Here is a 21994-nt window from a genome sequence, read left to right as displayed (position 1 = left end):
TTAAGATGGCGAGAGCAAAATCGAAAAGGAATTGCATGAAAATCTAGTGGAAATCATTGTATTTCTGTTTCAATTGTTGGCCAAATCGAGCCAGTGTATAATGTGAAAACGTGTGAAAGTGCAGGAGAACTCCTGAGGACTAAAGTGGTGATACAAAAGTAAGTGGAGCACAGTTACCCCTGAGTGAAGGCGCCCCTGGTGGCTGTCGTTCGTGGGCAAGGGCTAGAGTGAAAATATCTCATTTTCTTGCGACTTTTCACGTCCCGTTTCATATCGTAAGTTCGCACAAATATCTGGAAAACCTGCACAAAGTCTTGATCGCAATACTGGCCATTTTTCCTTGATCGATATGAAAGGAAAAATCGAAAGATCTTGTGCTGAACAAACATAAAAAGTTTCATGAATCGGAAGGTACACTCATAAAAACGGAGGATCATTTGGCGCCATATTTGCTTGTGCTGCGATTGCCAACCAAGATCTCGGCTGCGCATCTCTTTGGATGACACATGTTAGAGAAACAAACTGGATAAACCAGATAAACATGGAACCTTTATCCTGGTCATTTCAGATAACTTTAAAATTCGATCCTTATCGCATAATATACTGCAATTATTCATTATTACAGTTTTTAATTTAAGAGGTAGGTCGGCTACACATACGCTAGTTAGATTCTTGAAGCATTTTAATATTTTCTGTATTAGGAGATCAACGATCACACGAGTTCCCACATATAAAAAAATACTTCTTTCACATTTGCTATAAAGCTAGTTTATAGACAAATCTAGAAAGTCTGCTAAATATACAAATATGCAAGACGAAATAATTTACACGTGTAGAGGGCGTATTTCAAATATCATGGGCGGAGCCAAGGGTAAAGTAGGTTTAGTTTCACTGCAGCTTACATATTTACGTGACATTAATGTTCCATCGAGGGACATAGCCTTTTCCATTAGAGATGATATTTGAGACAAGATTTGTTTTGCAGTGATAAATTTTTAATTTGCCGATCTACCGGTTACGTGGTTCTAAAGTCCATCTTTATCTATGTGTCCAGGTTGTGAAAGAGAATTCCAGTGAAGCGTATGTTTCAGATGGAACAATCAACAGTCACAGCTTAAGTTGCTTTAACTTCCTGGTCAAAAGCTTAATTGTTGTGTTTTATCATTTGCAATCGGGGAAATTCGAAAACAAGACTGTAGCATGGAATACGACGCTTTGATCACTGAAAAACTGAGACGCATAAAAAAATTAAATATTGCTAATCGAAATTTTCATTATTTCATTTTCTCACTAACTAAACCACGCCCACAATTTTTTTCACTTGGATCCTTTTTTTTCTTTTTCCAAGTGAATATTGCGATGTATTCTTAAAACAAATTATTTCTAGCAATAACCTATTGTTATATGAAATAGATAAGTGGATAAAATTCCTCATTACAAAAATAAATTATGTGACTCACAATATGATCAGACATCAAAGTCGCGAGGGTGAAATTTTGAGACCGAATTCACTTCGAGGGGATTTGAGTGGCTTGAATTCGAGCGAATCATTTTAACATGAACACACATGGAAAGAGGAATACACAAGCATTTGGTTTGAAATGTGACGTGGCAAACCCCATATCTCCCAGTGTGACCACTTTCTTGCTAAAGATTTGTGAGCGACACTCAGAAAATTCTTCTTTGTCACAGTCTCTGTCTCTACACTGTGCTCCAGCAGTACAATTTAATAGAATTTACGCTTTTCTAGCTATTCGAAAAGGTTTTGCGCTCACTCTGCTCACACTTAATTGCATACATTTATACTCGACCCTACTGTAACGTTATGTTAATGGCGCTTCTCTGTAGCAACCCCTCTGGAATTTTTGCAGTCTGTGAAGACGTAGTTTTCTTTTCACGTGGTTTATTTCCGACTTTATCGAAATTCCATACAAAATTCAGTCACATTAAAGAATCAATTTTTAGAAGTTAAGTTTATATTAACTTTTACTATGTAGAAAATTATGTTCCGACGACCCTAACTTTAATTTAATGGCTTATCCAGTTTTATCCGAGAATGTGACAGTAGATCCCAAAAACTTTTAATATAATTTTTACTGTATCAATGTATTGGATGTTTTCAAAAATTACAATGCAACACTTGTGTGAAAATGCGCAGAAGCTCATTTCAGATGCGCCATAGCAAAATCGGCAAGAATAATTGCTCGCATAGTCGTTAAACGTGTTTTATGCGTAATTTTGTGACCCCTCTGAACTGAAAAACTTCTCATTCCTTGGTATTCGTAGTTCCAACATATATTTTAAAGGTATGATGTGTGTAAGATAGATACGTAGAGATAAGGGAAGAATGAAAATTTTAATGGAATGCATCAATTTCATTTGGGAGATGAGGGAAGCAAAAAATCTCTGTTATATTGAATAAAAACTGAAGTCCTCTAGAAATATGAATTTGGTTTGTAGAAACATTGCACATTTATTTTATCAAAAGACGATTTTGATAAAATACGTTTTCCGTTAATCTCATTTTTTTATACCAGTGGTATAAATCAAATCAAATTTTCAATACTTTGTCATTTGTAATGATGGTGAATTTCATGAGGCGGAGCCAAAAGGTGGGCGGAGATACAGATGAATTCAAAATTCGACGTTTTCTTCACTCTAGCCTGGGGTTTTACCACTGATATGATATAGAATGGAACTTTACAGATTTTTAACATATTGTTGCAGGTTAAACAGTGATAAATTTTTATCATTGTATCCAACAAGTCACTGCACACACAGGCGAAATGCCGCCTGTGCATATTTCTAGCGAGGGTGAGCAGGATAAGCCTGGATGCCAAAATATGGTATCCAATCTGCCACTCCTCTTTGCTGGAGGTTATCCAACGACCTTGGATAAAATGACTGAATGCCAGATAGAAAAGTTCATTCCCTTCATGGTACAGTGTTCCCTGGGATACATCCAATTGCAAACGAATCGCGGTGAACATAGAGAACCCGAATGGTGGCCAGATGATGTTCCCTTCGTCATACCCCTCACGAGGCCTACAGATTTCAGTGGAGTAAGTTTCCTCGCGTTGCGTGAGTGTAAATCTAGAGAATTTTTACGATTCGGATTCATTTACACAGGACTGGCGAGCAAAGCTGAGAGAAATTGTGGTGACGTGCTATTCGTTCCACAAAAATGTGTTTCTCTTGCGGTTTTGCAAAGAACTGGCGACTTATGAACCAGAATGTCTCCGTTTTATCAACAACTACAATTCCACAACCTCACTGTTTGACAGGACAAACAATAAATTATTAGTCACATTCAGAAATGAAAACATGGTAAGTGTAGATGTTCTCTATCTTCAACCTATTTTTTAATTTATAAAATATTCTGGAATTCTTCCACATTTAAATTTTTAACAATAACTTTTTGTTCATAGCTTTATGATCAGCAACAAATCTCCAACAAGAAGACTCTTCTACCGCGAAACAACAGTTCCCAATCTCTCGACAGTTGTCAGCAAATGGTGGAACCAGCTCTCTTTGATATTTATCTCTGTGATAACTGTGACGCCGAGTTGTACTCTATGGAAGCATACATGGTGAGTGTATTTTGTCGATTTTGCGCTTTCTCGTCTGCGAGTGAGAAAATAGGAGAGACTTTTTGAGTTGGGCTCTGTGCGCATGGGGAATTCTCTTGTCACAAGATTAAGCTTTCGTGGTGTGTTTTTAAAGAGTACGAATGTGATAAGGTGTGTTTGAAGCTTCAGAATATGTCGTGCGAATGGGGCCCTTGTTTGAGCTTTTGCGAAGAATTTAAATTTATTGTAAAATTGACATTCGTAACACATGACAAAGACATTTCATATTTATAGAGAATTCGTCTTTATTTATTTTAAAAATATCTTTCTGGTATACTTTTTAACATAATAGTACCGTGGGACAATTTGTTTCATTTTATGAATATCAAATACGCCAGGAAGTATATTGATTTCAAGTTGCATAAGACTTGTCATATGACATTTCTGACGCCTTCCTTGAGACAATTGTTGGAAATGTCTTAATAAGTGTTCACAATGAAGTGCAATTTTTAGCAAGTTGGTAAAAATTTTACCCGAGAATACCGAGAACTGAATTTCAAATCTGTTTCTTTTTATTATTTTAACGCTTTATGTTTCCATCATCAACAAAATACATATTTTTAACCAATTTACATTACTCTTAATTTAAGAGAATATTAGCCACTTTAAAATGTAATTTCCGAAACCACCAATCAATATTCCATCAAATTTTGCTATTAATAATAAATGACATAATTAAATGCAGAGATTGTGATTTGGCTTTGGAAATTAGTGGCAGTTTTTCTATCTAAAATAAGAGCTCTCGCGACGGTTCACACCAATGAAATCGCTCTGCACCCTTTTAATGATCGTAAAATGAGAACGAGAAGAGGCGAGAAAATGAAATGAGTACGAGCAAAAGGTACAGAGGCTCCCAGTATATCCCCGAATAAAATGAATATCTACATATAAATGTTTGTGTGTGGTGCTTTTGACCAGCATGCGCCATCACTGCCACGCAATGTTAACATACACCGCGACTTTCGTCGCTTCCAGAGGTCTTTCGTGTGTAGAAAATACAGGGAGAAGCCACGCTGAGTTGATTGCTGAAATCCATATATTTCATGTCCTAAAAAGAGCATCTGTTGTATATACATGTATTGCTCTGGCATGCATTCATTTAACTTTATATAAAGTCTATATAATCTATAAAATTTATCTGACTATCTAAATAAATCTATATATTTTAACATGTAATTAATTCATTAAACTTGCTTAACTGTCATTTTAGTAATGACATTACAAAAATTTTCACTCAAATCTACATGTATTTTACAAATGATTTGACGTTCTGTTATCTTAAATTTCAGAACTTTTTTAAAGATGATAAATAAAATACTTTTCTGGTCCTTTTTACATTCATTCAATTTATATATCAATAGGCGAATGTTCTGAAAAAGTGCACTTGTTCTTTTAATTCGCATTTAATTTAAAGATTTCATTGTACTCGCGCATCGAAGCACTCTGGGTGAATTTATACGCTTGTATATTTAAAATATCACTCAAGTGCAAATGTTTTCCGAAGTATTGGAGATCGTGTGAGAACTTCCACCATTTTCTACTACCGACACATGATTATACCTAAAAGCGTAATGGATTGTTCGCGCGGGAGAATGACCTTCTGCGTATGCCTGAAAATTTAGTGGAGCTTTCCTTCTTTGACACTCTAGTCTGATTTATGCTTCGCGAGATGAAAAGTGACTGTTATTCTCTAAATTGCCATTCAGGAAAAATTCTCGCAATATTCCATTGGGCTATGTTTGAAATAAAAAGGCACATAAATTCAGCAGAATTGTCTGATAACAAACTATGCAAAGCACAAACACACAAACACACTCACATTCAATCGTATAACACTCAATATTGATTTTTTGAAGTATAGCAGGAATTCCGAGGGATCGTTTAGTGCTGGGCTGAGATTCTGCTTCATTAATTTTTCACACATTTCATCGCTTACCACTTTTCGTTTGCAATTTCAATCATTATTACGTAATGAAGACAAATAATCTCCCCTATTGTGTACAGAAAAGTTTAATGACAAGAACTGAATGTGGATTAATATATGTATTCAATATACTTCTCTTTTGCTGACAGATAAAAACCTGAAGCGTTGATTCCCTTTTCTCTCATACGTAGCAGTTTTGAGGGAATACTTTAATAATGACATTGAAATACAAGCTGCTTAGCTGTGATTGCTAAACTTGAGGGACTTTTGAGACTTACAGAAATTGATTTGTAAGGGAAATATAGACTTTGGTTTTGGCTAATGACTCTGCTTATTGTGACTTAAATACATATTGAGCAGTTTCAAAAGCATAATTGCTTTCTCAAATTTAGGGTTTCATATAAGATTAAACTATTTGTGTGCTTGATTCGGGAGAGAATTCGTTGGTGCCATACCAAAGTTTGATATGTTGAGTCACTCTTTTTACTGCTGTTTTGCGCAAGAACACTGAATTATTATCAGAGTTACTGAGCTTAAATTCGTGATACGTGATTATTATTGTGAAGCGAATATTACAAATGCTTTTAATCTGGATTCTGTGAATGAGATAGATAGATTCTAATCGTCCTGTGGAACATTCTGATGTTTTTTCCCTTGGGTAAATCAGGACTTTTTATTTTAATGGATATGACAAAAACCATTTTAATGTTTCCTTCTAAAGCAATACGAATAGGCGAAGCATTTGAGTGAATGCAGAGAATGAACAGATGAAGTGGGCGGGGTGGTTCGATTGAATATGTTCTTAGAAGGGTGTGCGGGTAAGTTCTTTTGAGAGGGCGGAGTCGAATGATCCGCCCATTTGATGATTGAGTGCTGAATCTGGTGAGATAAGAATGTGAAGCATAATATATTGATTCCTTGATTGATATCCGATTGAATGCCTAATGATTTCCATTCAGTCAGCGGAAAGTGTGCGGAAATTGACATATGTGAGAGACTTTTGCATGGGATGAGCGAGAGCATAATTAAAATATGGTGTCACTGAGCCAAATATGTGTGTAATGTAGAAAATTGACTTTTGGCGAGACTCTTTGCGCCACGTTGCACAATTTAATGCGTATGTGTGTCTCTAATTGAGGCACAAAGTGTACTTGCCATCATCACTAAGGTTTAAAATGACTTTGCAGGAGCACGAGAAAATCTGCCAACCAAATGAGGACGAAGGTGACGATGATGTGATATTCTGTGAATCCGAGGCGGAGGAGCCTGTGGATGAGAATCAGCAGCAAATGTCCGCCTTCCTCCTGTCGCTGGGCTTGCAGAGTGCGGAGAGTGGTGGCGGCCAGTTGCGCGGTGGCTTGTGTCGGGACATGTCATCTGCACACTCCAGTCAGGGGTACTTATCGCCGGACAAGCACAGAAGCATACAACGACGAACACGTGGGCGACTGGCGTACAATAAATGCCAGGCAATTCCCATTTCATCGCCGGCCGGGCAGTTTTTGCTCAACACGACCAAGACTGTCATGAGTAAGGAGTATCTGGAGGAGCGACTGGATCGTCAGGAACGATTTTGTGGTGCCCAACCGCTAGGCAATGAGTCATTCTCGCGTCGACGATGCATAGTTGATAATCGACGGAGTATGCAATTTTCCTTTCCCGTGACATATCGCAAATTGTCTGATCATCAGCCATTGAGAGAGTGGCACAGCTACAAGTTCCCACGACGTCAATTCTCCTCGAATCACAGGCGACTGGAGGTGGAGAGGTACAATGCGGTGATCCTGAAACAGTGCAAGCCATGCTTTGTGCATGTTGAGAAGATGTCACGGGAGAACATTGAGGCGTATCTCCTGAATGCCAACCTCAAGGTGATGAACAAGCGACTGATTAGTCATCACAAGAGGCGGAGAGGCCATCCTAAAGTGGTGGAGATTATCGATCTCTGCTCCTCAGATGAGAGTGAAGATGACGATGAGGTGGAGGAGAAGAGACCTGCCATGGAGGATGAGGAGGATGTGAGTATGAAAGCGGAATCGGAAGTTGTGACAAAGTCACCGCAGTACGATGGAAATTTCATCTCGATGCCAATGCAATCTGTGGGACTGTCGGAACCGCTGAAGCCATCGGTTTTTCTGTTCTCCAACAACACCACAACCTCCATTGAGCAATTGCACAGCGCTCAAATCTACAGACTGCCCACGAAGATACATCAGAATCAGGAGAATATCATGTCGCGCAACTTCTGGCACACATCGTCGAAAGCCTCGTGCCACTTCTCGCCCTATTCCACGGGCAGGTCGGCGTCGGCCGTGGCGGATCGCAGGGAGTCCCAGAAGGCTGTGGTGACGGGGAGGATAATGCCGCCACTCATTAGGCTGGCGGCGTCATCCGGTGCCAAATCCATCACGGCCAATGTGAGCATTTAGAGAGGAAGAGGAAAATGCTCATGCAGCTGGAGCGACTGCATCTCGCAGGGACGCGTGGCATTGCCTGGGAAAGAGAATGGAGTGAGTTGTCTTTGCTCTATCTCACAGAAGTTTGGTTTTTCCAGAAGCGCGCGCATCACTATATAAAGCATTGGGCGTTTTCTTTATATATTTATAAAGCAAATGCAAGAATATCAATTTTTCATAATTAGTTATTTATCCTTTTTTAAATCCCTACTGTACATAAATTATCTCATAAAACAATGCATCTTGTGTTGTTCTATCGGGAGATATAAATTTATACGATTAATTTGAAAGGAAAAAAAAGTAAATTCAGTGAGTATGCCCGCAGAAAAGACATACTGATTCATGTGTAAATATTAGCATTTAGAGATTTAAAGTATGGATTAATCTATGGCGCAATTTCGACCGATACTCCTTCGTTCAGTGGCGACTTGTCCAATGTAGAGTGGAGGAAAGAAATAAAATTCATAGAGTTGAACAGAGGAATTGTCTTTTTAAAGTTTATATATCAACTTATATTTAGCGCTTTCAATGCTTCACGACGAAGGATTTTCTCTGTAAGTTCACGCAGTCGTCCTTGGCGTTCGCACTTTACACACTTTCTTGATTTTCTACGATTGCTCGGCGTTGGAGAGGAAAAAAACCGAGAGTCGTTAATTAGGGAAAATTGTGTTGAGAGAGGGGGAGTTCTATTGGGTAACTTCCACAGAGAATGCGAGCTTATTTTTGTCCCCTGTAGCTTTTGAAATCCACATGCTGGGCGCCGAGAGGCCAAATTGCAGAATTAGCACTTGTCAGAAGGTGTCTTCTGACCGAACAGGTTTTCACATGGTTTATTGGACAGTTGATAAGGCGCTTAGGCACTTAAAACCAGTTCTTATTGCAAAGATGAGGCAGATAGTTTACTTTGATGAAAGTATTTACAGCGAAATACGAAAAATTTGAAAGATTAACAGATAGGTACAGCAAAGCCTCGACTCAATGTATGGAGTTTTATAGAAATCCAATCACCAAATAAATCATTTCTTTTTTTCTATGTACAATTCTACGGGCATGAAATTAATCTTTCACTTGGGCAAGAAAACGAATAATCCGTTTAATTAATTACTAAGTTTCTTGGAAAAACCCTGTGGAATTCTTTATCTTTCCGGTATCGAATTGAATAATTTTGTGTAGTGGAGATCAAATGGGAGATTTCAAGAGTGTAAAACTGAAAACTCGCGTGAATCGAGAACAAACTTTAAATCGTAACAATTGCAGAAGAAGACAACCAAAAGGGGACCAAAGGAACCGTGGAATATTCCAAGCTTCAGCTGCTGATTTTGATGAAACTCTAGACCTTTTTATTACTCTTCAATTGACAAAGATACAAATGATTTGAGAATTATCTGCAATTTAAGTCTGTGGCTTGGAATGAAATCAGAAAGAAAACCATATGGACAATTTGAAAGATGTTTGGCGTGAAACGTTGAAATGATACTCTTACAAATATAGAAGTGGTCTAAAATAATCATGCCTGGCGCTCTCTTTCTCTCTCTCTGTCTCTCTCAGCGCCCAGGTGGGATCACGAGACGCATCCCGCATTCACTGTGGAGGATCAACCCATTGAAAGGTCACACATTCACACTCTCTCTAGCTATTCACTGTCGCTGGACACGAGTCCAGCTTGTCGATTTGCTTCTCCCACCACTCCTGAATGCTGTCCGCCATGCGTTTCCGCCGGAAGCGCATCGACTCATTGATGCACATCTGCACAAAGTTGAATCTTGTCTCAAAGTTCCCCTTCACCAGATTCAGGTGCTCCAGCAGCATGCTGTAGTCGCGCCCCGGACGGCGGATGTCCTTGAAGATCATCGTTCGCGTCTCCAGATTCGCCTGCCTAATATTCTCCTTCTGCTCCTCATCCATCTCAGGCGGCTCCACCTTTATCACCACCTCGGGCGTCGCCTCCACCACATCCACCGGCTCCAATTTGTGATTCGTGAAGCTCTCCTGCAGTCGTGGCACTTCCACGTCGCGCTCGTGAAAGATGGAGCGGGAATCATTGCCGCCGTTATGACACTGCTGCAGGATCTTCGAGATCTCCTGGGCATCGTTGATGTCATTGTGATGAATTACGTGGGGCGGAGGCGCCGGCGGCAGCAGATTGGCCCCATTGGCTGGTGCTGGCGGTGGCATTGCCATTATCGGCACGACAACACCCACCTCCTCAGTGTCCTCCATCTCGCCATTGATGAAGTCCTGCACGTGGCCATTTATGGGGAAGTCTTCGGTGGGTGGCTCATTGAATTCAAAGTCCACAATCAGGCGATTCTCATCGGGATCATCCACTGACGAGCTCACTTCTGACGCCGTCTCGTCCTCAGAGTCAGACATCAGCGCCCCACCGAGCGCCGATGGCGCCGAGCTGCGCACTCCCGTTGCCATTCGCCGGAATTTGTAGTCCTTGGATATTGGTCCAGCCTTCCGCTTCCGCGTCATCTTCCCATCCAACTTCTTCGCCGTGGGCATGTTGGGCTTCATGGGCGCCACATCGCCCAAATCCGCCTCATCCACCATCACCATGTGCTTGTCCTTCTTGTACGGATTCCCGAACATATGCTGGCGCACATTCGTCGGCTCAATCTCCCTCAGCGGTGTCTCTTTGTTCTTCAAATATTCCTGATAGTTGCCCATCTCGGAGATGGGCAGACAGTGGCCCGCATCCTTCGTGTACACCCCCGCACCCACCGTGGGCAGCTTGAAGAAGTTCTCCCGCATCCGCGCAATCTCATCAATCAACTCCTTCCGCGGAATGTCGAAGGGATTGCGATAGTTCTTGGGCGAATTGGGCGCATACGCCGTGGGCACGACAATCGTGTAATTCTCATAGATGCTGATCTCACTGTGCACCTTCGTGAAGGTCTCCTTCAGCATGGGATGCGACACCAGGTCCCGGCGCATCGGTTGGCCACAGTTCAACTTCACCGTCTCCATCTGATGATAGGCCGGCTTGGGCTGCTTCAACTGCTTGAACACCCTCACGCACAGATTCTCCTGGTCCTGCTTCGCGGTGTTCTTGAGATTTTTCAGATAATTCGCCACCGATGGCGACAGATAGCTGTCCAGGTGCTCAGGAATGATGTGCTGCAGCAGTTGATAGGGCACACTGGCACTGCCCAGGGCGCGCCTCAGGAACGGGCAGTAGTACTGTGGTATGCTGTGCACATAGTTGGAGAACTTCCCGAACCAATCGCCGGGCGGATTGGAGTTGTACTTGTGAAACAGATCCCCGAGCAGGGGCAGCAGCACGGGGTAATTGTATGGCAGTACCATCAGGTAGACTTGGGTGAATGTCGCATTGGCCTTCAGGTAGCCAAAGGGCGCATCAGACGTGTGCATGCCCGACACTATCACCGACCAGCACTTGGTCGCTTCGCGCTTGGACAGAATCTGTAGCGTCAGTGGACTCGCCTCCAATTCATACTTGTCAATTGGGAAATTCCTCACCATCTGCGGCTCGTCAATGCAAGGCGTCACGATGCGAATCTTGGGGTGAGCATCCCGCGGCGGCAGCGCAAGCGCCTTGGGATCGGGCCAGTAGGGCTCTGGAATAGGCCAGTAGCCCACAGGGTATGTTTTCTGCGACGGATGCTTCTGCACGTAGATCATCTTCTTCGTGGTCTGAAATGCAATGTCCTGCACCTCGCCATCCTTGAGATCCTTCGGTGCCAGCTGATCAAAGTGCACCACCACACCCGGCTGCACCTTCTGCACCAGACTCTCGATGCACTGATTGAGGACATAGTGGGACTTCACCCTGTACGACCGCCCACCAGTCACTTCGCACATCTTCTCAATGGGACTGTCGTCGTGAGGCACTTTTCCGTCCACGCGCTCATCCACTTTGTTGCCCGCCATTCGCAACACCAGCGAGAACAGCCTCTGGTCCCACCTGAACGGCTCCTTCGTGAGCTTCGTGCCCGGAATTTGAGCGTGCAGCGGCAGCACAATCTCATTGTTCACGCCATTCCTGGAGGAATACTTTCCCCCATCCGTGATCACGATAATGACGGACGTCTCGAGGTAGAAGGGACACCTGCCCTGGCCGTACGTGTCAATTCCCGACTGCATGCGGTTGAGATTGAGCAGATCGAAGGCATTCTTGAGCGCTTCGCCCATCGACGTGAGTCCAGTACTCTGCAGATTCTTCAGTTCATTCATAAACGTGGCATGGTTCTCCTTCCAACCAGCCTTCACATTCGACGGGGGATCCTCAAATGTCAGCAGCATGTAGCGATCGCCCATGCAATCCTGACTCCGCTGCCGGTACTTAAGGAATGTCTCCACAGCACCCTTGGCGATGTCCAGATACGTCTTTTGTACACCATTCACATGCGCACGCTGGCACATGGAGGCGGATGTGTCGATGAGGAAGAGGATTATTGTCATAGCTCACCCACAGTATTGCCACGGATCTCTAACCAGGACATCGTGCTGGGGTATCGCGCGTCGCGGGGGCAACAGGAGGGAACAAGACTCACTTTCACTGGCCCTCTATTAACCTGTTTTCGCGCACCCTTCTCCAAAAAATCCTCGACAATCTGTGGCCACCAGATACACTCCACACCCTTCTGACCTGAAAAGAGAGGCAAAACGCCCGGAACATTAGTGGACAACCCAGAGAATTCCAGCTCCACGGAGACACTCCAAATCTCCATCTCCTAGCCCAGCAACACATCAAATAACCACAGGAAAATCTCCTCAAACACCCCCAATCCACATCACCCACCTCAGATGAACAGTATCGGGGCGAATTCCCCCCGGAAAAGCGCCCTAAAACACGACCTGTGTGTTTTGCCAAATATTATAAAGAACGCCCCTTGTCAAGAGTCAATCTCTCGACCACCGCGTGTCTCCGCTAACTTCGCCCCTGTGTTTTCCCAGTGCACCCGGGGTGCAAACCCACAGCGAAATTGAAAGACAGAGAGAGGGAGAGAAAAGTGACAAAAAAGAGGGTAGAAAAATGTGTGATTCGCACTATAAAAGGCTCTTTACCGTTGCTCTGCAACTTGGCACACCACTCTGATCACGCTACACTGCAGAAAATGGCGATTGGGGGCTGGAAAATCTTCACACGGCTCCGCGCACAACCTTTCTTCGTCGAAATCTGGATCGCGTTTGATTTGACCGACAAGACTGACAATGCTCGCCTGGCTGGATGCCGATCCAGCAAACGCCACCACTTCGGGTTGCCATGTGAAAACGTCACGGAATCGCGGGCAGTTTGAAAAGGACAAATTAATTTATTTTCTGGAGGATTCCCTGCTTGATCAGGGGTTCGATTTGCACCCTTGGCAGATAGTGCTGACTGTTGCGCTTCAGAAAGACCACCTCGCCGTCCTCCAGCTCAAACTTCCCGTAGTCCTCGAGGCAGCGCACTTCGACGAAGAGGGACTTTGGAGGCTCCAAATCGCACGTGAGATCAATTCCCTGGCCGTCCCCGATGGATTTCATGTACTTGGCCAGGAGTTTGTTGTAGCTGTTGAACCACTGAATCTCAGGCTCACACAGACTGGATTTCACGTGCTCGGGAATGGTGGGGCCCGTCTCCCAGCGGATGTTCCGGATGCGCTCCAAGCGATTGTAGAGATATGCCAAGAGGCAGCGCTTATTGCGCTCCAGAGCGGCATGCCGGAAGCTGAGAATGGGCAGGAGTTGATGGTTGTTGGTGGAGGAGCAAATCCGCCTGGATAATATAGTGAAATTCCGAAATTATATTTCTTTTCACGGCAGTTTAGAACCACTCAGATATTATACTCACGCATCGCGTGAATTCGCATCGAAGATCTCTTGAGTCTCCACCAGCACCTCCCGAATGGTGTCATCCTTGAACAGAGGGATGCTGTCCGGGTTCCTGTTCAGATCTTTGATCAATTCCAGAGATTTCACTCCCAGCATCTTCACTGAAAAACACGCCGCGACACCCTGTGTGACTTTTTGAGCTGTCATAAGCGGCGCCAGTTTTCACAACCTCACTTTGGTTGTTATCGCTGATCCAACAAGGTTGTGAAATTATTGAGAATTAAGTGAAAATCTCGGGAAAAACCATGCCAAAGTTTCCCATTGCGGGCTACGCGGTGGATTTCCCCTTCGAGCCTTACGAGGTGCAGAAGGAGTACATGAGGAAGGTGATTGAGAGCCTGGAGACGTCGCAGAATGCAATGCTGGAGAGTCCCACGGGCACCGGTAAAACATTGAGTCTGCTTTGTTCATCGCTGGCGTGGTTGATGGTTAAAAAAGCAGAAGTAAGCATTTTGACGACACATCAAGTGTTCTCGAAAACTAATCGCTGCATTCCTTTTACCAGCATGAAGCTTCCAGACCAAAGATCTTGGATGATATGAGGACGAAGGATTTGGATTTTGCAACTATTATGAGCATGACTGATGGGACTCCAAAGATCATTTACGCCTCCCGGACGCACACACAGCTGTCCCAGGCCATGCAGGAGATGAAGAGATCCGGATATGCTCACTTAAGAGCCGTGGTTCTCGGTTCTCGCAATCAGATGTGCATCCATCCAGAAGTGTCAAAGGAGACGAACTCTTCGGTCCAGATCAACCTGTGCAAGCACACGGTGAAAAAGAAGGAATGCAGCTTCCACAGCAATGTGGAGAACATGAAGTGCAGCGAGGAGTTAAGCAGCGGAGTGGTGGATATTGAAGATCTCGTGACGAAGGGCAGATCCTCCAAATTCTGCCCATATTACATGTCTAAGGAGCTGTACAAGGAGGCTAACATCATCTTCATGCCTTACAACTATATCCTGGACCCGAAAGCGCGGCGGGCCAATCAGATTGAGCTGAACAACTGTGTTGTGATCCTGGACGAGGGTCATAATGTGGAGAAGATGTGCGAGGACGCGATGTCGCTTCAGCTCACCAGCACAGATGTTGCCTCATCCATCACAGACGTGACTTCTGCAATGGAATTGCTGGACAAGGCTCAGGACAGTGGTGATATGTTGGGATATGAGGAGCGCAAAGACATCTCGCTGGACGATCTGGCGACGTTCAAAGAAGTCCTCCTTGCGCTGGAGAAGACTATCGATGTGATCAAGGTGGACCACAAAAAGACTGGCGTGACATTCGGTGGGGAGTATGTGTATGACTTCCTCTCGCAGGCCAGCATATCATTCCAGAACTTCCGGGCAATGCTAAACCTCATCGATAACCTTCTGCAGTACTTCGCTGTGGTGTCACTGAACAAAGCGCTGGGCGTGAAAGGTGTGGGCCTCCAGAAGCTCGCTGATCTCCTGTCCATTGTGTTTGCCCAGAACAGCGATGAGTATCGTGAAAAGGTGACCAAATGCTATCGCGTACATGTGGAAATTGAGGAGCAGAATACGTATGCCAAGGATGGCTGGAAATCAACGAGGCCCTCGACGATTCTAGCGAAAGCATTCAGTTTCTGGTGCTTCAGCCCCGCCTTTGGCATGGATTTCCTGCGAAAGGTGCGCTGTGTCATCATCACGAGTGGCACTTTGGCTCCCATGAAGCCTCTTATCAGTGAAATGGGCATCGAATTTCCCGTGCAACTTGAGAATCCGCACATTGTCACGCGGGAGCAGGTGTGCGTGAAGGTAGTGAGTCAGGGCAGCGACAAGGAGCCGCTGATCTCGAATTACGCCAACAGGGACAATGTGAAGTATATCACATCGCTGGGCAGGACCCTCTTGTCTTTCGCACCAGTCATTCCGGGTGGAATTCTCATCTTCTTCCCGTCTTACACGCTTATGACCAAGTGTCAAAATGCGTGGCAGGAGTCGGGTTTGTGGTCACAGATCTGTAATATCAAGAGCATCTATGTGGAGTCGAGAAAGAAGAATGATTTTCAGGTGAGAAGATTCTTGTACATCCCAATTGAGGAGTGATCTTGAGAGTGTTTCTTTTTTATTGCCGTTTTCAGGACACAATGACTGAGTATTATGCGAAGATTCGCGATCCTGGAAGCCGGGGAGCGATCTTCATGGCTGTGTGCAGAGGAAAAGTGTCTGAAGGACTGGATTTTGCCGATCTCAATGGGCGTGCTGTGTTAATTCCAGGACTACCCTTTCCGCCTCTCTATGATCCGCGAGTCATGCTGAAGAAGCAGTATTTGGAGGAGAATCGACGCACGATGAAAGAACTGATCTCGGGCAACGATTGGTATTGCTTGGAAGCATCGCGAGCAGTGAATCAGGCTATTGGACGTGTTATTCGCCACAAGAACGACTATGGCGCCATTCTCCTCTGCGATTCACGCTTCCAAAATCCACAGCAGAAGAACCAGCTGTCCAAGTGGGTATTGGGACATCTCAACTCGCCAGGCAGCAATGGGATGAATTTCGGGCCGCTGATCGGGGAAGTTTCGCGATTCTTCAGGAATGCCGAGAAGAAGGTGAGTGATCTCTTCAGTGCTCTTTCCGAATACTCATGTATTTTACATCATTGCAGTTTGATGATCCAGAGAAACAGATCAAAAGGTTCGACTATGGTGAAGGTCCTTCAACGTCCTCGGCAGAGGTGAAGCATAATTCAGGATTGACGCGGTTGAAGGAGGTTCTTTCGACAAGTTTCCCGCTACAGAAATCTGTGATTGACACATACAAAGACCTGCCGCAAAGTAGCAAATCCCACAATTCGGACTTTCTCTCTTCCCTCAACGGAGAAGTGAAATCCATTGACTTCAACGACGTGGAGAATCCTTATATGACCTCCACGTCCGATGCCTTGCCGCAATCGAGCCAAGAAGGAGTGCGCAAGAGAAAGTACAAACTTGTGGACAATGATAGTCCAAGTCTGCTGGAGTACGGGAAGCCAGAAGAAGAGGAAGAGCAAGCAGAACCAGGAGAATTGCCAGAGAATCGAGTTGAATGTTTGAAATACGTGAGTTTAATCTTTGGATCGCATGGAATTTTGATTTAAATTCCCTTCTTTCTTTACCTTTCTTCCAGATCAAGACAAAGCTGGATATTTTAGACTACAAGAAGTTCGTCATTTGCCTTCATAACTACAACACTCATGGCAATGTTGAATCGTTCTTCACCACGCTTCATGCGCTGTTTGGAACGCCTCGGAATCACTTCATTTTGCGCGGTTTGCAGCGCTTTGTCAAGTCTGAGCACAAGGATGCCTTTGAGAATTTACTGCGACAGCATTTAGAAGAATAATTGCCACCAATTTTTATTCACATTATGTGGTTGGTATTTAATACATAGAACTCTCACGAGAAAATAAAACAACACAGAAATTCACATTTTATCAACTTATTCATCAAATCGCGCAAAAGACGCTACGATCGCTCTATATCCTGCTTAGGAGCTTACATCAAATTTCGATATCATCTCCCGATAATACTCCCCATAAACGGCGTGGTTGTATGAGGTGAGGGACTTGAAGGAATTACTCACAGCCTCCAGCTCTCGGGCAAACTCCACGAAGCCTGGAGGTGTCGGCGGGATGTTTTTGGCGTACATGCACATCCTCAAGTACGTGGTGAATCGCTTCCAAATCAACTTGCGCACCAGCGAATCCTTCTGCGCCGCCTGAAGAACTTGATTCTTCAGCGTGTCATCGGTGTCCTGATCGAGAGACACTTTCTGATGCTTCTCAATGACACTCTTCATGTGCACCCACACATTCTCCATGGCATCCGCCAACTGAGACTCATTCTGCACATCTTGCAGCAGAATTTCTACCTCCTGGGCGAAAGCCGCCTTCATATTAGGATTCTGTGCAAACATGGGCACACCAGAAGCAATAGCCAGCACAGTTGTGCAGGCACACAATCGATTTATGCGCTTCTGTAGTGTCTCAATTCTCTCCTTGTCCATGGACAAGAGTTCGGGAAATTCGTTCTCCGCCTGCCAATCTGTCAACTCAACATAGGCATTGGCTATTGTGTATTTCACCGGGGATGCACCAGCTTCGTCACTACTCGCTGGCGTGGAGGCGGCAAAATTCCTCTTCAGCCACGCCTCGGTGGCGGGAAAACCAGCTGCAAAGGGGAGAAAAAGAAAAGTAATTGAAATGATCAGTGTACACTTTTCGCCCAACATCTCACAAATTTATCCGATTTATATTTACTACAGCTTCAACTGTGCGTAACGCAATTGATCAACTCAACAAAGGTAATTATAATAAGTAAAAGAGAAACCACGAGCAGCATTTTCTTTCAACTGCGAAAGACTCACCAGTGTAGTGCTTGAGATAGTCCTTGAATTTCAATTTCTCGTACTCCACAGAGTTGGCAATCACCTTCCCACGAGCCGCGCCAAGGAAGAAATTGGCCGCATCCAGACGCATCACTGTCAGTGCCTCCATGATGCCACGGAAAACGTCCACCACGTCCTCAATATCCCTCAGCTGTGCGATCTGCTCATCGCGCACCGGTGCACAGGACTTGGCCATGATGTCAATCACGAAATTGGCATAGGCCCGGAAGTCCAGCACTCCCTGTTCAGCCTGCTGCTGAATGAGCTTTGGATCGAGCACTTCGGAAATTCTCTGCATGATGCGTCGATTGTTGTCGAGAAAGATGTGATCCAGGTTCTCCTTGATGTCCAGCAGCAGCTGAATGGCATGATCATAGCACGGTGGATCGCTGGAGAGCTTCTCCCTCAGCACATTCCAGAATGCCCTGTGCACCGTGTCCTTCACCACACGCTCCAGACTATTCTCGGGTGGCTCAAAAGGCTGCAGCTTGAACTCCGGATTGATGGCAATCTCATGAGCCAGTGTCATGTTCTGGATGTTCTTCATACAATCCATCACTTCGTTCATTGTCAGAACCTTTGGAGCACTTCCTGGCAATCCCGGAAGCACGAAGCGCATTTGTCTGCAATTGAAAAGACAATTGTGGATTATATTTTACTCCCAGAGACACTCTATTATTCAATTGCGTGTGTGTGTCTCTCACCCGTCCGAACTTTCACTGTCTGTCCTCTCTCTGGACGACGAAGCTCCGGGAGAGGAGCTGAAGTTGTCACTGCTATTCCCATCGGATCCTGAGGAATCCATCCTGCCAAGAAGAAAACACAAAAGTTCTTTGTTTAATTTTGCACAGGAAATTAACCTTCGCACAACAAGTTCTCTTGCCAACAATGAAATCACCTGGAGACAGAATCAGCTGGCATTTCTTCTATTTTTTTGCCCGATTCAATTATATATCCACAAAATGCGGTAGGACTGACGTCTATTTCTGAATTTGGGTTACTCTTGCACGCCCAAACAAAATATCCTATGAGTCTCGTGAGTTATTTAATTTGGCACGACGCCACATTGAGTTGTGAAAGTGTGATTATTTCCTCACTGACTCTTTATCGTCTCTATTTTGTAATCTTTCTCCAATTGTTCCACTGGAAATTTTGTGTTTATTTACTTTCACTTTCACAACAACTTCCACTGTCACACTATTTCTATTCCTCTTTTTAGGGGGATTTTTAGAAGATGATCAAGTTTGATGGTAATCCTGAAGTTGCAGGAAATTCGATACAATCACAGATTGATCTCCGAATGAACCGTCTTTTCCGCAGTTTCCGAGCAAACTAACATTATTTGCAGATGCGAGAGCGGAAAAGAGCTGTGGTTAATTCGCTATATCTTATAACGCTATGGTTGTGATATAACTGGCAGGGTCATTCGAAGTGGAGGGGAATTCTCTCAGTGCAGTCTTTGCCTCACGAAAAGCATCGACAGTGGTGTCTATAAATTACTTCTTTCAATATTTTGCAACCTTTCGCAATAACAATGCCTCTAGACGTCGTGACTAAGACGTGCCTTCGAGAACAAAGAAGGTTCCAGAGACGTCTGAAGAAAGATCTCGTCATTTGCGTTCTTTTACTCTCTTCCTCCTGCTTTCTCACTGATCATCTTTCATCAACAAGAGCTCTCTTTTAATTAGGAAAATTAATTTTTTCGCTTCTGTTATTTTGCCTAGAGTGAGAACTTTTTCATTCCAGCTCAAAACAGTTTCATGAATTTCTAATCAAAGCGTTAGAACCATTAGAACACATAGAGGAATAAACAAAAAGGTGCGAACAATACATTTTTTACACTACAATATAGAGTCTTGTCATCCAAATTGCGTTTCTAGACAGAACATTTGTCTCCCAATTCAATCAATGTCGAGTGGAAAGTTTCCATAAAAGAGCGACGCAAGAGCCTTCCCGTAAATCCACTTGAACAAAGAAAAGTCATTGAGATGCCCATTTTTGGCTGGGACAAGTTCAAGAGAATCCCGATATTCACATTTTATCTCTCTCAAGACTATGCAATGTCCATTTCCGCAATTAATGCACAATTTCTGCTTTTTCTTCTGGAATCTTCTCTGGACAGGAAAAAAACTCTCCTTTTTTTACTTACGCAATTTGCTCTAAAAGCTTGTCACACAGTAAATTTTCACTATATTCTTCAAGTTCGTTGCTGTATTTGGAACTTAGGCACTTTTATTGCGGACTTTCTGAGGCGAAATTAACATGGAATTTTGGCAAAAGAGTATTTTGCAAAAGCCACTATGTTGTTTGGACTTCATAACAAGACCACTGAGTGAAATGTCAAAATCAGCTGCCTTTGTTTTGCGTCTCTGTTTCGCGAGACTCCCACACAAGGCGATCGCACTCAGCAGAAATAAGTGGCACGAGATTGTCTGAGAAGCCAGTAAAGTCAAATTTAGACTGCAGATGATGATTTCTTGGCTTTTTCATTGATTTTATTGTGATTATAGAAATATTGGCATTTTCTATTCTGAAAATCTCAACGAAGTTCGTTATTGGAATTTGAGCCAAGGCGCAAACCCATGACTTCCAATATCTCGGTGATTGGCGGGAATTTCCTGGATAAAATTGATGATGAATTTGAAGCTTTCAAGTGAAGATCAGTAGACCAATACTTTTCAACAGATGAGTTTTCAGAGGAGGATAGAGTGGATGATCCCAGATGGAAAGATTGCATGTAGAAAAGTATTAACATTTATTGCAAAAATCAAAAATTTTCTACTACACTATCGAGTCATTTCATCAGCTTTTCCTCAGCATCTGCGTCGGGAGAGTTGTCCGGGAGGGTGCTTAGTAACCGTGGTGTCCGTAATGGTGACCGTAGTGGTGACCGTGGTGGGCGGCGCAGGGGGCTGGGGCCACAGCGGGGTGGCATCCGAAGACCAGGTTGTGACCGCATGGCACATGGGGAGCGGGAGAGCCGTAGGTGTAGTGCTTGGCGTGTCCCATGTGTCCATAGCCGTGGTGTCCACCGTGGTGGTGGCCATAGCCGTGGTGGGCCTCGTGGTGGTGCTTCTCGTGGTGTCCATAGCCGTGGTGCTTCTCATGATGTCCATAGCCGTGGTGCTTCTCGTGGTGCTCGTGGTGGCCTCCGTATGTGGACTTCTTCGCCCTCACGACTTCATCATCGACGGCCTCAGCGGATGAGAGGGCGGTCTCCTCGGCGGACACCTCCTCGGCGGATGGGGCGGCGGAAACGTAGGCGGCGAACACCACGGCGACGGCGAAGACAACGAAGAATTTCATCTTGAGATGTTTGTTGTTTGGAACTGCTTGTTCGAACTGTTACTGAAGCTCTGGAACTGCTTGACTGACTTCCCAACCGAAATCACCGGCTTTTATATGCCTCCGATGCCTCCGATCGATCAAGATCAGCAATTTTTGCGCCAAAATCCCATGTCATAGAACGTCTTCAGCACACCGTGCGTTTGGCCAATTTCTGCACACGCCACACATTTTTTTCCACCTCCCGCTTTCGCCACTTGGCCACAAGGCATTATTGCTCATTTCCACCGCGGAGTGATTACTCAGGAAAATTGCACCCTCAAAAGGAGAATTGTAATGTATGGATTTTTTGTTCCAGCCAAGAGAAAAATACTTCCGCGGAAAAATGAGGTTGATGATGGTTTTTGCTTCTCTCTCGCTATGCTGCGTGACAGGAAGAAGAATTTGCGCATCTTGTGGGCGCATA

General features: G+C 44.3%; 6 protein-coding genes across 8 annotated transcripts; 2 read left to right on the top strand and 4 right to left on the bottom strand.

Annotated features, from left to right (window-relative positions):
- The first annotated feature begins 11 nt into the window (after positions 1–11).
- Positions 12–8492, top strand: LOC132260585 (uncharacterized). The gene is made up of 5 exons (XM_059758807.1): positions 12–158; positions 2728–3062; positions 3130–3327; positions 3429–3590; positions 6741–8492. Exons 2-5 carry the CDS (start codon positions 2787–2789, stop codon positions 7980–7982), a joined length of 1878 nt encoding a protein of 625 aa, XP_059614790.1. The 5' UTR covers positions 12–158; positions 2728–2786; the 3' UTR covers positions 7983–8492.
- Positions 8493–8603: 111 nt separating this feature from the next.
- On the bottom strand, positions 8604–13198 carry LOC132260584 (integrator complex subunit 6). Of its 2 annotated transcripts, none has more exons than XM_059758805.1 (2): positions 13044–13198; positions 8604–12624 (listed from the first exon to the last, which is right to left on the bottom strand). In XM_059758805.1, exon 2 carries the CDS (start codon positions 12435–12437, stop codon positions 9639–9641), a length of 2799 nt encoding a protein of 932 aa, XP_059614788.1. In that variant the 5' UTR covers positions 12438–12624; positions 13044–13198; the 3' UTR covers positions 8604–9638. The 2 variants fall into 2 exon arrangements, with proteins under 2 accessions (XP_059614788.1, XP_059614789.1); XM_059758806.1 differs by having other exon boundaries at positions 8604–12619.
- A 71-nt stretch (positions 13199–13269) lies between these two features.
- On the bottom strand, positions 13270–13997 carry LOC132260149 (DNA replication complex GINS protein PSF1-like). Its single transcript, XM_059758100.1, has 2 exons — positions 13810–13997; positions 13270–13734 (listed from the first exon to the last, which is right to left on the bottom strand). Exons 1-2 carry the CDS (start codon positions 13995–13997, stop codon positions 13287–13289), a joined length of 636 nt encoding a protein of 211 aa, XP_059614083.1. The 3' UTR covers positions 13270–13286.
- Positions 13998–14031: 34 nt separating this feature from the next.
- LOC132260147 (regulator of telomere elongation helicase 1 homolog) lies at positions 14032–17205 on the top strand. Its single transcript, XM_059758096.1, has 5 exons — positions 14032–14293; positions 14356–15885; positions 15957–16427; positions 16484–16915; positions 16984–17205. Exons 1-5 carry the CDS (start codon positions 14096–14098, stop codon positions 17197–17199), a joined length of 2847 nt encoding a protein of 948 aa, XP_059614079.1. The 5' UTR covers positions 14032–14095; the 3' UTR covers positions 17200–17205.
- Positions 17206–17327: 122 nt separating this feature from the next.
- Positions 17328–20673, bottom strand: LOC132260148 (T-complex protein 11-like protein 1). 2 transcript variants are annotated; one of them, XM_059758098.1, is made up of 4 exons: positions 20393–20673; positions 18948–19049; positions 18223–18866; positions 17328–18026 (listed from the first exon to the last, which is right to left on the bottom strand). In XM_059758098.1, the coding sequence occupies exons 2-4, from the start codon at positions 19046–19048 to the stop codon at positions 17344–17346; spliced, it is 1428 nt and encodes a 475-aa protein (XP_059614081.1). In that variant the 5' UTR covers position 19049; positions 20393–20673; the 3' UTR covers positions 17328–17343. The 2 variants fall into 2 exon arrangements, with proteins under 2 accessions (XP_059614081.1, XP_059614080.1); XM_059758097.1 differs by lacking the exon at positions 20393–20673 and adding an exon at positions 19142–20318.
- Positions 20674–21093: 420 nt separating this feature from the next.
- LOC132259282 (uncharacterized histidine-rich protein DDB_G0274557-like) lies at positions 21094–21549 on the bottom strand. Its single transcript, XM_059756846.1, has one exon. The coding sequence runs from the start codon at positions 21547–21549 to the stop codon at positions 21094–21096; it is 456 nt and encodes a 151-aa protein (XP_059612829.1).
- Between the last annotated feature and the right edge of the window lie 445 nt (positions 21550–21994).

Source organism: Phlebotomus argentipes, unplaced genomic scaffold, assembly GCF_947086385.1.
Source record: "Phlebotomus argentipes unplaced genomic scaffold, Phlebotomus argentipes genome assembly scaffold_18, whole genome shotgun sequence".
Taxonomy (NCBI): domain Eukaryota; kingdom Metazoa; phylum Arthropoda; class Insecta; order Diptera; family Psychodidae; genus Phlebotomus; species Phlebotomus argentipes.
The sequence above is the reverse complement of the archived record's forward strand: the minus strand, read 5'-3'. Positions and strand labels throughout refer to the sequence as shown.